This window comes from Geospiza fortis, unplaced genomic scaffold, assembly GCF_000277835.1.
Source record: "Geospiza fortis unplaced genomic scaffold, GeoFor_1.0 scaffold254, whole genome shotgun sequence".
Classification (NCBI taxonomy): Eukaryota; Metazoa; Chordata; class Aves; order Passeriformes; family Thraupidae; genus Geospiza; species Geospiza fortis.
In genome coordinates, this window is record NW_005054441.1 from 1,015,791 (window position 1) to 1,029,916 (window position 14,126).

At 49.1% G+C, this 14,126-nt stretch overlaps 1 protein-coding gene across 1 annotated transcript in view; it reads right to left on the bottom strand.

The window, feature by feature from the left end:
* The window catches only part of PIP5K1C (phosphatidylinositol-4-phosphate 5-kinase type 1 gamma), a gene marked incomplete at its 5' end in the record, with an annotated part of 26,731 nt that extends 16,675 nt beyond the window's left edge, over positions 1-10,056 (bottom strand). The window contains 7 exons of the mRNA XM_014309610.2: positions 293-498; positions 1,001-1,300; positions 3,822-3,974; positions 6,004-6,121; positions 6,723-6,853; positions 7,155-7,241; positions 10,018-10,056. Of these exons, the coding sequence (XP_014165085.2) occupies positions 293-498; positions 1,001-1,300; positions 3,822-3,974; positions 6,004-6,121; positions 6,723-6,853; positions 7,155-7,241; positions 10,018-10,056 (1,034 nt within the window). The remainder of the gene's footprint in view (positions 1-292; positions 499-1,000; positions 1,301-3,821; positions 3,975-6,003; positions 6,122-6,722; positions 6,854-7,154; positions 7,242-10,017) is intronic.
* Between the last annotated feature and the right edge of the window lie 4,070 nt (positions 10,057-14,126).

Below are 14,126 nucleotides of genomic sequence, written 5' to 3' on the forward strand. Positions count from 1 at the left end.
GTGGGGGGTGATGAGATTCCCTCTTGGCCCCTTTTCTCCCCAGGCTCTCCCTCTCTCCCCCTCCCTTCCCCTCAGAAGCCATGCTGCTCCCGGGGGTGGGACCCCCAATCAACCCCCATGTAATCAGCACCCCCAGAAGCCGTGTGGAGTCTCCTTGCCTGCCTGCTGCTACCAGGGAACATCCAGCTTAGGGGGACCCCCAAAGGAACAGCAACACCTGTGGGCCTCCTGAGGCATTTCCCACTCCAGCCTCCCCCTCCCAGCAGCAGGAGGGAGCCCGGGTTTCACCTACGTGTCGTCGGTGTCGATGGCCTCGCCGCGGGCAGCCCCTCCCTGGATGGACTCCATGGCTGTGGAGTACAGGGCCTTCTGCCCCACGGGACGCTTCTCATCCGACGTGCTGTGGGCTCCCTCCGACAGCTGCTCCCGCTCGTGCTGGTCTATGTTATGAACCCCAAGCAGGAGGCTGTAGTCCATGATTTTAAAGCTTTCCAATACCTACAGGTTAATATTGAGTTCAAGAACAAAGAGAAAATATCAAGCCAGCAGCAGAAATACAGAAGCCGAAGCATGGAATCAAAGCAATCAAAGCAAAGCATCCCATTCACATCCCCACTAACAACTCATTTGACACAGCCTGGAAGTTTCTGAACCAACAGTGACCTCTGGGCTTGACTGCACAGAGTTTGGCCATCCCACAATCACAGCAAAGGCCTGAAGGCTTGCAAACAACACCACTGTATGTGCTGCACGGTGATTGGGAAAATGCTCCAGCAAAGCAGCTACAAGGGGAGCATCTGCCAAAGTGTGATGCACCAGGCAAAGGAGCACAGCCTGCCATAAGATCCAAGTCTACTGCCTGGCTTTCAGGGAAAAGTGCAGGAGAAAGGACTGATCCTACTCTGGGCTCATTTGCAAGGTTTTCAATCAGGAACTGCTCTTCCTCATGCTCGAGAGCCACAGAGTTCCTTACCCTGTCCCTGAGCTGCCCCCTCCTTACCAGACAGTCTCGCTGCAACGTCTTCACCAAAGCACTGAAGGTGTCTGCATCCAGCATCAGGCCCTCAGGCATGTCTTGGATGAAGTCCAGATCCTTGTACGTAGGGCTGGACTTTTCTTTTTCCTTCTTGGATGCCCGGCGTTTGTAGGTCGAACCCTTGAGGTCAAATTTCAGGTGCATTTTCACCACTCGAGGCAGGATGTTGTTCATCACCACCACGCGGATGTTTTTGCCCCCGGACTGCACACAGTACAGTCCATAAAACTTGGGCAGCAGAGTCCGGGGGTTCTGGTTCAGATTCTGTAGCAAGGGTGGAAAGAAGCACAGAGAAAGGTCATTTGAGCAGAAAGTTCCTGCTGTGTTCACCACAAAGCATGTCAACACTTGGACTAGGGATTCTTTGCTGAGAGGTTTTCTGAACTTAACAGGAGCTCAGTGTATGCATTTGACAAAGTCCTGCATTTCACAGGCTTTAGGACCTGAAAACACAGGGACTGAGATGTTCAGCACTCTCTGGGCAAATAACCAAGTCCGGAAATCCTCTGCTTTCCCCAAGTACAGCAGCTAAAAAAAGGAAACCAAACTGGGAGAGAAATAAACACAATAAGTGGGAACTTCAAGCTTAAAAATAACAGCTCTCTTTATCTCTCCACCAGTGTCAGAATCAAGAACTGTTCTTCAGCCCAGAATAAACCATGGACAGGGTTATTTTTTAAACAAAACAACATAAATGTTTTCCTCCTGTTGCAGAGTTGCTTTATAAAGCAGTCAACCAGAAAGCACGGATATCCTGTTCTGCTGTCATCTCCTTTTTTTAGGCAGCAGAATAATTAGGAATGACATGACAGGCAGGATTTGCTTGTTCAGCTTTGGGCACATTTGGGAAGGAAACAGAACTTCTCTGCACACTGTGGCAGGAAAGACAGACCTGACAGGTTCTGACAGACAGCAGAAACGTGATTGTATTAAAATTTCATTCCCCTCAGCTCACCCACCTGGGCACAGCAGTGAGCCCTCTTGGAGAGTGCCAAAAGTAATGAAGGCAGGTAAATGGAAACAGCTTTAAAGTAATTCAGGATGAAACCACCCTGCTTCCTTTCCCTGACTCCTTTGACATAGGTGGTTTCAGGAGCAGCAGGGTGATCAGGGGTAGCACCACAGAACCCACAGACAGTGGAAAGCTGCAACAGGTCACTCAGAACTCTGCATCAGACAGGTAAGTTCAGTTTAATTCACTGACTGATGATGGCAGGATTAACAGTGCAACTCCATTCCCACTCAAAACCCCACACCTGATTTACCACACACATTAGGCAACAGGCAGTGCTTTCCAAGAAAACTCATCCTGTCCAGGAATGTGTCACCTGCAAAAGCAAGTGATTAACAGAATCTCAGGATGGTTTGGGTTGGAAGGGACTGTAAAGATCATTTGGTTTCACCTGTGCCATGGGCAGGGACACCTTCCACTGTCCCAGGGTGCTCCAAGCGCCATCCAACCTGACCTGGAACACTCTCAGGGATGAAGCAGCCACAGCTGCTCTGAGCAGCCTGTGCCAGGGCATCCCCACCTTCACAGGGAACAATTTCTTCCTGGCCTGGCTGTTACTCACACACAGACATCCCATAACCTGCCTCTCTTGGGTAAATTTTCCATGGTAAATATTGAGTGAGGAAAGGATTTTCACAGAACCAATGTAGGATCACATAACCACACTGCACCAGGCACACAGATGGGGCAGCAGCATTGCTCCTCATCCCCTTCTCCTTGGCATCTTCACAACAAACAAATCCCTGGTCGTTGTAACTGAATGTCAGGAGTCCTCATCCATAAATCTGGAACTTCCAGCACAGTTGTGCAGGGAGAACAGCTCCAGGTTTTTACACCAGAACAGCAGGTTTGGGTCCAATTTACTTGACCCAATGCAAGTCTCTGGGTCCCAATATCCTGCCTTGCCAGACTGATATGCAAAGCTGGCTGGTACCTTGGGGGCCTCCAGCTTGGAATTGCTGCCAGTGGGAGTCAGGACAATCCTCAGAGTAATGGTCACACAGCAGGAATGGGAGAGATTCAGGGACAGCAGTGCTTTCCCCACAAAACCAGGGTGGTTGCATTATTGCCTGGAGAAAAGGAGGCTCAGGGGGAACCTTTTGCTCTCCACAAGTCCCTGACAGGAGGGTGCAGCCAGGTGGGGGTCGGGCTCTGCTCTCAAGCAACAAGGGACAGGATGAGAGGAAATAGCCTCAAGTTGTGCCAGGGGAGGTATGGGTTGGATACTAGGGGAAATTTCTTCATGGAAAGGGTTGTAAAGGATTAGAACAAGCTGTCCAGGGCAGTGGTGGAGTCACCATTCCTGGAAGCATTCAAATAATATGTGGCTGTGGCACTTGTGGACAAGGTTTAGTGGTGACCATCATGGTGCTGAGCTGAAGGTTGGACCTGATGATCTTGGTGGTCTTTTCCAAACTTAAGAGTTTTACTATTCTATGATTGCAATCAGCAGCCATCCCCAAATGCAGGCTTGGGCAGATGAACTCTGCCAAGTGAAAAAGGAATGAACTAGTTCTGGGAAAAGGGCACTCACAAGCAGACATCTGGGAAGCCATTCTGAGGCCAGAATATGCCTCCAAACTACAGCACGATTATCTGCCTCATGTTTACCCACAGAGTTTGCAAATAATCAGTAGGATTTGTGCTTCTGGGACTGGCTCATGACATGCTGCTAACACTGTCCCTGGCATGGGGGCAGGTGGAGGACATGCCCTGTGAGATGCTCTGCCATGACAAAGCTGAGCTGGGTCTGAGCTCCTGGGTGATACGCACCATGTAGTATCCAGGAAGGAGCTTCTGCAGGAATTCAGCCTCCTTGTGCATCACAGTTTTGATGATGAATTCATCGTCGCTGGTGACATAGAAGAGGGAGCCGCTGGCGCCGGGGTTGGACAGCTCGATCAGAGGCTCGTTACATAACGAATACTGGCGAGAAAAAGAAAACAAGGTGATGCTTCATCCCCCATTTACTGCAGATTTGAGTTCTATGCCCTCAAGGGCCTTCCCCATCATGTCATCTCCCTGGGAGATTAAGGGGTAGCAAAGCTCAAGTGAGAACTATTTTCATTATAGGTTTGGTCTGAGCAACCAAACTGATGGACAATTTATAATTAGAGACTAAGATTACAGTTCAGAGCATCCCAACTGCTCAGTATCCAACTAATCATCTGCTTCCAGGAACATCCAGCCTTCATAATGACATCTTATCTGTTCCCATTGTGCCTGCATGCACGTATCACGTTCAGGCTCTTTGAGCACAGCCCAGCACACACTGATGGGCACAGAGGATTCCAGGAGCCACCACAGCCTGCTCAGGGAACCAGATATCACTGTGCTGGAGGGAACACAACACACTGGCTGTTCTCAGCAGCCTCCCCTGGCCTTGTGCTCCCCTGTTCTCTGCAAAAGTCAGTGCCAGATTCACAGAATCCCAGAATGGTTTGGGCAGGAAATGACCTTAAAGCTCATCTCATTTCATACATGGGCAAGGACACTTCCACTAGACTAGGTTGCTCCAGGCTCCATCCAACCTGGCTGTATTTTTACAGCCACACCTCACTCCATCAATCCTGCTAAAAACACATTACAGATCTTAGCCCAGGTGTGCAATGAAAAGGGACAAGCCCTGCTCAAGCACAGCAAAGAGTTCTGCACTGGGACCTGAACTGGAAGAGCACATCTGGTCATCAGGACACAAACAGGTCCTCAAATAAGGACTTGCCCAGCAGCAGAGGAAATAAAAGGAGAAAGCAAGGCAGGCAGATGCACATTTTAGCTCAGTGCCCACCCAGACAGTGCAGGGGTCAGGTGGGTTCAGGGCAGGATCACAGAACTGCTCAGTGAGAAGTGAGATGGGGAGAGGGAGGTGATCAGAACAATAAATTAAATGCTCATCATTATGTAATGAAAACAGCTTTCAGCTCTGCACAGATTAACAATCCCAGACCTGATCAAGCTAATCATCTCATGCATAATTAAAGGCATTTGCTGCTGTGGCAGGCAAGAGACAGTCAGGAGAAGCAGAAACAACAAATCAGAGCCATGACCTTTGCAACTGAGACAAACTCCCTGCCTGTCCTCAGTTCTGAACACTCATCCATGAGGCAGCGCTGCCTTGGCTGGCACAGGAGGAGATCCCTGTTACCCTCCCACCAGGCCCTGGCACAGGTTTGTTTCACTGGCAGGTCCTCAGCTGTGACCATCCCTACCTACAGGTGAAGTCACACAAAAAGGGCTGTTCCTAAAGGGGAGGATGTGCACTCATGGATGTGTTTCCTTCTCCAGCTCACACAGAACAGGATGTCACATAAAGGCAAGGGCCCAAATTCAATCACAGGGCACTCGAAACCCCAACAGCTTGTACTCCAAGGTATTTGAAAACCAGCCTTTCCAGCTCTTAGGAGCTTTTGAAGCACAAGAATAATCTGTGGTTTATTGTGTCTTTTTAAGATGATTAAAATAATTACACTCACATAGCTCTCCAGTGAGTACACAAGAAAAAATTCCCATCTTTGTCCTTAGAGTCACAGGGGACATTACAGGGTCGCACCCAGCAGAACACAACTCCTTTGGCTTGTAAACACAGTAAGTTATTGTTACCACAAGGAGCAGAGAGGGAAGCCCATTGCAGGGCTTACACAGCTCACACTGTGTGCAGGGCATGGCCTCCCTCCAGTACAGGCTGGCAGCTGCCATTCAGCAAACTCAGACTTGGAATCATGGAATGTTTTGGGATGGAAAGGATCTTAAACCCATCTCATCCCACCCCCTGGAAGGCATCAGTACACCTTCCAGTACAACAGGTTCTTCCAACCCCATTCAACCTATTCTGGAACGCTCCCAGGGATGGGGCAGCCACAGCTTCTCTGGGCAACCTGTGCCAGGGCCTCACCACCCTCATGGTAAAGGTAAATAAAGGAGGACAAGACAGCAAAATCTAAAAATATATCCATACCAAATAATCATCTGGACGAATCCCAAAGAGCTCTCGGAAGTAGCGGAAAGCCACGGGGGCGTAGGTCTTGAACCTGAAGTCGGCGTAGTGGTGAGCTGGGGTGAGGTTACTGCCCTCGCTGCACAGAACACACACATGGCACAGCCTGTTACCACTCACCACACAAGGACAGTCACACCAAAGCTACTCTGTGCTTCCGATGCACTGAGCCTTGCAAAAAGACATCTTGGGAACAACAACCACCACCTTTCTTCTGTGGTAGGAAAACAGGAAAACAGGTTTCAAACTATCTGCCAAAATCTATTTCCAGAGATTAAAGGAACAACCACTTGCCAAGCAGAATATATTTACACAGAGAACATAACTTTTATGAGCTTTGTTTATTCACAGTTAGAGAGCTCCCAGAAGGAGTTGCTTCCATATAAAACATGGTATAATTTTGTGGAAGAAATTCTAGATGGACAGCTAGGAAGACAAGCATGTAGGAAGGGTAACAAACTGGAGTGCACAGTACTGCATCCTTCACTGTGCTTCCCTGCAGGCCAGTGCACTGCAGATTCCAACACTTCCCACTGTTCTGTTTGTGTATCACGGAGCAGATTTAAAACATTCAGAGCATGCAACTCTGATCTAAAGACAGATGGAAGCTCTCTTGAAAAATCAGTGAGAGGAAAAGAAAAGAAGTAATTCATGCATTCATTTTTTTCCTTCTCCTTTACCTTGGGAAAAAAATGCTCTCCACCACGTAGAAGTCCTGCATCAGGACATCCCTCTCTGGTTTGGAGCTCAGATTTCCCACAGTATATCCAATCCCCAGCTGGATGGCCCCCTTCAGAGTGGATGAGGTGGTCTGGCAAAAGGAAAAGAGCAGTCAGTGAGCATTTCACAGCAGATAATAACAATAACATCCCCTGTGTTACAACACAGTCATGTCTGTGACTTTTGTGTGGTCATCTCAGGCACCACACGCTGCTAACCAAGTTTACCCAGCTGCTGAAGAGATCAATTAGGGCTTCAGATTTGCTATTTGCAGGACTGTGCTGTCCAAGAGTGCTGCATAAAAATCTCAACCAGATTAATAACTACTGGGCCAGAACTTCTCTCAGCCTGTCACCCACTTGGGTGCCATCCCCCACTCCCCAAACCCAAACCTTTTTGTAGGTGGTTTCCCCAGAAGCATCCACACTTCGATGACCAATCCTCTTTCCTTGGCCTGGCTGTCCTGGCAGTGAGGGGCCCTGCAAGGAGAGCACAGGGACAGTCAGGGCACAGGCTGAGCTGCCACCAAGCACATACAGAGCAGCACAGCCACACTCCCACACTGTACTGCACACAGGGCTCATGGTGAACACCCTGCAGAGTGCCAACAGGTGAAACTGAAGCTCTTTGAATTACACCTCCACCCCTGAAGATGAGTTAGAATAGCAACACTCCACCTGACACCCCCACTGCTCGCTGCAGAGCCCTCAGCGAAGACGCCGAGCTCGGAAAAGATCCAGCTGCCAAGGTTCCCCTGGTGCTTGACTGCAGTTCCCATTGATTTAAAACAGTGATGTATTAAATCAAACAGCCACAGAGACTTATTCTTAAAATCCCACGCCCTCAGGTGTCACACTGACACCTCGGGTTTTGCTGGAGAGATCAGAGCCAGCTGATGGGGACAGCCCAGCCCCACTCACACTGAGATAATCCATTTAAGCAAGATCTCATCTGTTTACAATTCCAAGGCTGAGCCCACACAGGGTGAACCACAGGAATGTCTCTTCCACAAGTTCTGAAGTTTACAGAAATGCTATAGACTGCCAGCACTTCAGGGTGACAACAAACCTGCTCCTGTCCCCTTCTCCTCTCCTACCTCTGAGTCTGCCTAGGCCTTTCTTTGCCAACCCAGAAGGTAGCAGGTTGTGGCTGCTCCTTTAACAGCCTGGTGTAACCAGGTGTTGGAAGTTCCCTGCAGCTCCTTTTGCAGCCCTAGGGACTCTCGGCTCCACCACCAGTCACCACTGCACCCACACCCAAGCTCTCTGCCAGCTGATCCCCATGGATCCTGGAGCCCACCAGACAGCTAGAAATGCTGGTTAGAGACCAGCACCATTTTGGGGGTTGCTACATTGCAGAACAGCTCTGGATGTTCCTTTGAATAACATGCAGAGATCCAAGGTCATCTCCCAAGTGACACTGTTCCATCCCTGTCCCTCTTGAGTTCTGCACAGACCCAGCTCCAAACCAACTGTTCCAGCAGACAATGGATAATTTTGCTCAGACTAAGAAGTTCTTTGTACTTGAGCTTTTGATCAAGAGCTTGCAGTTATTTCTGGTCAATCTGCTCGTACTTCTCACACTAAGGGGCAGTCTGAGCTCTCCTTCAAAAATCCCATTTCCTACCCGATTTTATTGGCAGGGCCAGCCTTGCTTCTGAGCACTCCCCCTCCAGCAGCTGTGAGCAGCAGCACAGCTCAGCCTCTCCTTCCACCAACCCCTTGGATTTTACTCCATGCAAGCCCCAGCTGGGCTGTCCTGCCTTGCCAGTGGCTCTTCATCATCCTCCCAACATGATGAGCAGACACAGGCAGGGGACGGGACTGCCATCCTAGGAATTGCAGTGACAAAAGTCTCTTCCAGTCTCCTGCTCTGCCTGTGGCTGTTTCCAGGGCAAGAAAAAGTGGCCCTGTTTGTGCATTGAATGATGCAACCACAGCAGCTGAGCTTCCCAGTACACATATTCCTGTGCAGGTACAAAAGAATCAAGTGTCACATTCCAGGCAATTTTCTGGGGAGATTTTGCTGTTCATGTATACAAATGCTCATCATCACAGGTGAAAAATGGGATGGGGGATATAAAAACATTTGATCAAACAAAAATCATTTGAACATGATGCCCTAAACCATGAGTGTGGGTTTCAGGGAACAGCTTTCAGGCACAGAGCCTCCTACTAGATTCCCTGCTGCCAACTGTGAGGAGTTTTGCTCCAGAAGGTAACAGTGACTCAGAACCTGTGACCTGGAATATCTACAAGAGAAGATGAGTCTCTGGAGATGTTCCCCTGTTTAAGGGCTTCAAAAATCACAGCCTCCCCAATTCACTCCCAGTGGGTGAGTGTGGGAATAAGAAAAATAGAAACTTCCACGGACATGGAAAGGTTTGATTTGCAGCCTTGGGAGAAGCTGGGTTTGATGTAAAAATACAATACACAGACATTAAGCAGAAAAAACATGAACTTATGTTTCTATAGCTGTAAGTAGGAATATGCCTTAAGTAAGTGAGAAACTGTACTGGGTAAGGTAGTGAAGGGTTTATAATGTAGGGGTGTGGTTGTATAGAGTAAGTTAAGAGTTTAGAAGTTATAAGAAGCATATGTGTATATGTGTGATAATAGCCCACTGGATAGAAGTATCCACAGTGCAGCAGAAGTAGGTAAAGGTGATAGGTTAGAAAAGCAAAATAAACCCTGCGGCAACTGTCTGTTGATATAGAAAGTGAGTTATTGTCTTGTAACAAAGAGCTTGCGACTACTTTGAGCTATGGCTGACTGCCTGCTCCTCTACAATCTCACAGCCTCTAAGACATGTTCATCTGAGCAATAAATCGTTCTTAGCCAGAAAATAGTCCCATCCCTTCATTAAAAGCAGTAACAACGACAGGTAAGACTCACCACAGAGGCCTGGGGATGCCCAATGCATGCACTCTCCAGTTCCCACCTCCAGGTGCTGGTGTGGGAGAGGTGCCCCCAAGTCACTGATGCAGAGGCATCATGGATCACACAGCCAAAACTGGCCACATGATGGGCACAATCCCCCCACATCCCTTCTGTGGCTGCACTGATGCAATGAAGGGACCCCAGAGACCTGCCATTAATTTTATTTCTCCGAAATAACAGATACAGATTTTGTAGTAATCTTATAAATATTTTGAAATGCAGTTTTGCTCAGAAAAGGCAGGCAGTAGAGTTTCCTAGAACTCTGTGTTCTCATTTCTCAACACAGGACTGACAAACCCAGCTTTACACATCTCACCTCAGTGATGGCTGTCTTCTTTGGGCCCAGACCTGCAGACAAAAGGGAAGAGCATCAGGAGAAGTAGGGACATCCAATAAAAACTCCCAACCCAACCACCAAAACTCCTAGAAAACAGCTCAAAGCTTTGTCTTTTCAAGTACAGCAGCCAGCCTTTAGAGCAGCTGGTTTTATTCAGTTTTCAGCTTCACCAGTTCAGGAATCTGATCGTACAGGAGTCACCCGAACAATTTCATATTCAGAAGCACAAAAATGCACATTTTTTCCCAGCAACAGCATTTCCTAGAGGCTTCAGCAGAGAGGTCGTGCAAATCTCTGCTGCCCCATTAGGCAATGGGTCCACACTACACTGAAGAGTTGGATCCACACAGAAACCCAGAGACACTCCTAAAACTGTTTTCCAGCCACTCAGAAGGCACTTGACAAACTACATTGATAATTGAATATATTTATAGAATCCTATGTCCAAATATATCACACAAATGAATGCATCATTTATCTTTATCGCTGCCTCAGGAGAAGCCACTGCTGCTCCATTACAGCCAACAGTGGAAATCAGGGTTTTGCCTTAACCTTTTAGGTATAAAATCAGAGCTGGAAACACATGCCCAAACCCTCTGACATGAGGCCATCTCCCATTTCCTAGCCTGAGTTTGTTTTCCTGAGTTTTTCTGAGCTCAAGTTTGCAAGAAGTCCCTTAATTTCAGACAGCAGGGAGCACAGGCTCCTGTGTGGAACATGAGACTGTGAGATCCAGCCCAGATGGCTCCTGAGAGTGACCATGAAGGATCAAGAGCTACTGGAGAGGAGCTCCCCACACCACCCCAGCACCTCTGTGTGCACAGAGCAGTTCTCATGGGGGAGTCTCCTGCACAGAACACAAACCCAAGGGACAGCTGTAAGGCCTGACTTCCACATATGAGTCTGCCACTCCCTGCTCCTGTCCTACAGTGTTCCTACAGGCACAGATCCTTAGCAACCCATAATCCTTCAGAAAGGGCTTAAATTTGCAAAAGACCATTGCGTGCAGTTTTGCGTTCATCTACATTCAAATTAGGGGGTGGTCTTCTCTGGGAGGGAGTGGATGTCCTCTGTCCCTCCTGGCTGGAGAGCGGGAAAAGCCCAAGAGCCTCCAACCCAACTTCTGCTGCTTCAGCATCTCCCCCATTTGGTGAAGGAAGAACTTTGAGGGTTTACCCATGGTACCTGTTCAAGCCCCTCAAAGAGAAGCAGTGATGCTGCTCCAGGGCTTGTTTCAGAAGGAGCCTCAGCAAGAACCTGGGCATCAGAACCTGAAGGAGCTCCAGGAGAGCTGGAAAGGGACTTTGGACAAGGGCCTGGAGAGACAGAACAAGAAGGAATGGCTTCCTACTGCCAAAGGACAGGGTTAGATGGGATATTGCAAAGAAATTCTCCCCTGTGAGGATGGTGAGGCCCTGGCACAGGGTGCCCAGCACAGCTGTGGCTGCCCCTGGATCCCTGGCAGTGTCCAAGGCCAGGCTGGACAGGGCTTGGAGCACCCTGGTCTACAGGAAGGTTGCCTTGCCCATGGCAGGCGGTAGAACAAGATGAGCTGTAAGGTTCCTTCCAACCCAAAACATTCCAAGATTCCACGATAATGGGATGACAGCACCAGGGAAGTGTGTGACTCAGTCACATTTTGGAAAATATTTCAGACTCCGGAAAGCAAATAAACAACAAACCGACCAAAAAACCCTTGGTGATCACAGGGGAGATGAAGCTGCTCTGACTCAGAAGTGCTGCAGGTGTCTCACCATCCTGATCTCCACAAACTGGGCAGTTCCTCACATGAAACAGGTCTTGTCAGGTGGCATTTGGAGCTGTCTGCAGAGCACCCCTGGGCCTGCAGCCCGGCCTGGGGGCAGAGCCAGGGTGGCACGGGAAGAGTCACTTCTTGTTATTCTCTTTTAAACAGAGCCCAACTCCTACCTCAGAAATAGCCACTGAAATGCCACTCCCAGTGCTGCACAATCCCACTGCAAAGGGGCAGAGAGGAGTGAGCAGAGTGGGACCCCAAAGGGTGCAGAGCAGCTCCCTCGGACACACACTCAGGCTGGGCCCTCAGTGAGGGGTGTCACTGACACGGGTGGGTGACACACACCACAAGGGACACAAACCCTGTCACTCCTCCAGCTCTCAGACTGCAGCACCACATGGCCCAGGACCACTGCGAGCTCAAATTGTGCTGAAAAATTCCTTCTTTGGCCTAAGCCAACACAATTTTGTGATCATTGAACAAAACACCCTGCAATGGCCCAGAGAGCGGGAAATACGGCTCTGAGTGAGCATTTAGCTAATGAACTTCCAGGGCACAAGCTGAAGCAGCACTTCCAGACCATGGGGGAATCCAAAGGAGCTAATGCTGCTCCAGACTGAGCACTGGAAATCACTGTGAACACAGCACAGCTCAGGGCCCTGGGCTGGGGGAACACGCTCTCCCTGCATGGCTGCCACTGCTCTCCTGCTGCACTAAGCTCGTTTCTGCACTTTGTCACAATTCCAGAACAGGAGATTATCTTTAATTTTGTGATAATTACCACAAGCCACTTTCATTCCCAGCTTTTAAGTGTCTGCTGCTGTACACGTACCAAACGTGGAAACAACACCAACCATCCACACAAAGGAAAGGTATTGGAGGGAAGGAACCACAGATCTCAAGGAGGGATGATGCCTGACGTGGGCAAGAGCAACCCCAGCAAAACTTCCCTCTGCCCCCACCACTAATAAAAAGTAATCAGCTTTATAAAATCAACTTGTCTAGTCAGAAAATGTAAAAATCATCCCCTGGCTCCTCTGTGCATGGCACATGGCTGTGCTCGGCTCAAACAAGCTGACAGATGGTCTGGCAAAATCTGATTTAACTCCAGCTCCAGGGGTTATTGAGCCACGAGGCAGCGCTGGGGCTTGCGGGAGCGCTGCTGCGGGAAGTTTCGACACTTAACGAGCTAATTGAAATAATTCTGATCCGATTTGGGGTGGCTTACCAGGCCGTGCTCAGAAATGGGATGAGAGGCTCTTGGAGGGAAACCCTGAGATGAAACCCCAACTTTCTGCCCTGCCTCCAGTCTGTGCCTGGGCTCTGCCAGGCACTTCATGCACGCTTGACCTGCTGCCTTCAGTTCTGTTCTCATCCATGCAGGGCTTCGAGTGACCCTGTCCCAGTGCTTGAGCTTCTGTGCAGCCTCTGAAATAAACACTTCAGTTGTGGCATTCAGCATTCCCATCTCAGACTTTACTTGTGTTTTTTCCATATTCACAGTCACATTGGATGTCTCCACCTCTAAGCTGACGCCCTGCAGGACAGGCAGGAATTTCCTCCTGGAAAGCCTCTGCACAGGAAAAGGCTCAAGTTTCAGCTCTACCAGCCAGAGGAGCAAAACCTCCACAAGGTAAGGGTGGGCAGGCCCTGGCACAGGGTGCCCAGAGCAGCTGTGGCTGCTCCTGAATCCCTGGAAGTGTTCCAGTCCATGTTGGATGAGGCTTGGAGCAAACCGGGATAGTGGAAGGTGTCCCTTCCACTCCCTCCAAACCAGCAGAGGCAGGTTGACTTGCCAAAACCCTTCATCATCAAAACAGGCATTAGAGGCTTCTGTCCACTGGAAAGGAATTCCTTAAAAGGTTTACAAAAATCCAGCAGAAGGCAAATTTAAGATCACAGAATATCCCAAATATCCTAGTGGGATCCTAGAATCCTTCCAGAGTGGGAAGGCACCCACAAGGACCACTGAGCCCAGCCCCTGTCCCTGCACAGCCACCCCAACAACCCCACCCTGAGCACCTCTGGGAGCGCTGTCCAAACGCTCCTGGAGCTCTGGCAGCCTTGGCACCATTCCCTGGGGAGCCTGGGCAGTGCCCACATGATCGAATAACGAAGTTTTCTTTATATACACAGACATATATTTATAAATTTTAAGTATTTGATGCTTTATGATGCCCTAGAGAAGTCAAACAAATCTGAATAACCAGTGGACTCCTTTCTCTGATCAGAACTGCTGCTGCAACTTTACTAAAAGCTTCACTTTATTTAAGGGTTTATAAGGACATCCAATGTGACTGGAACTAAAAATACATGAAAATAGAAATGCTAC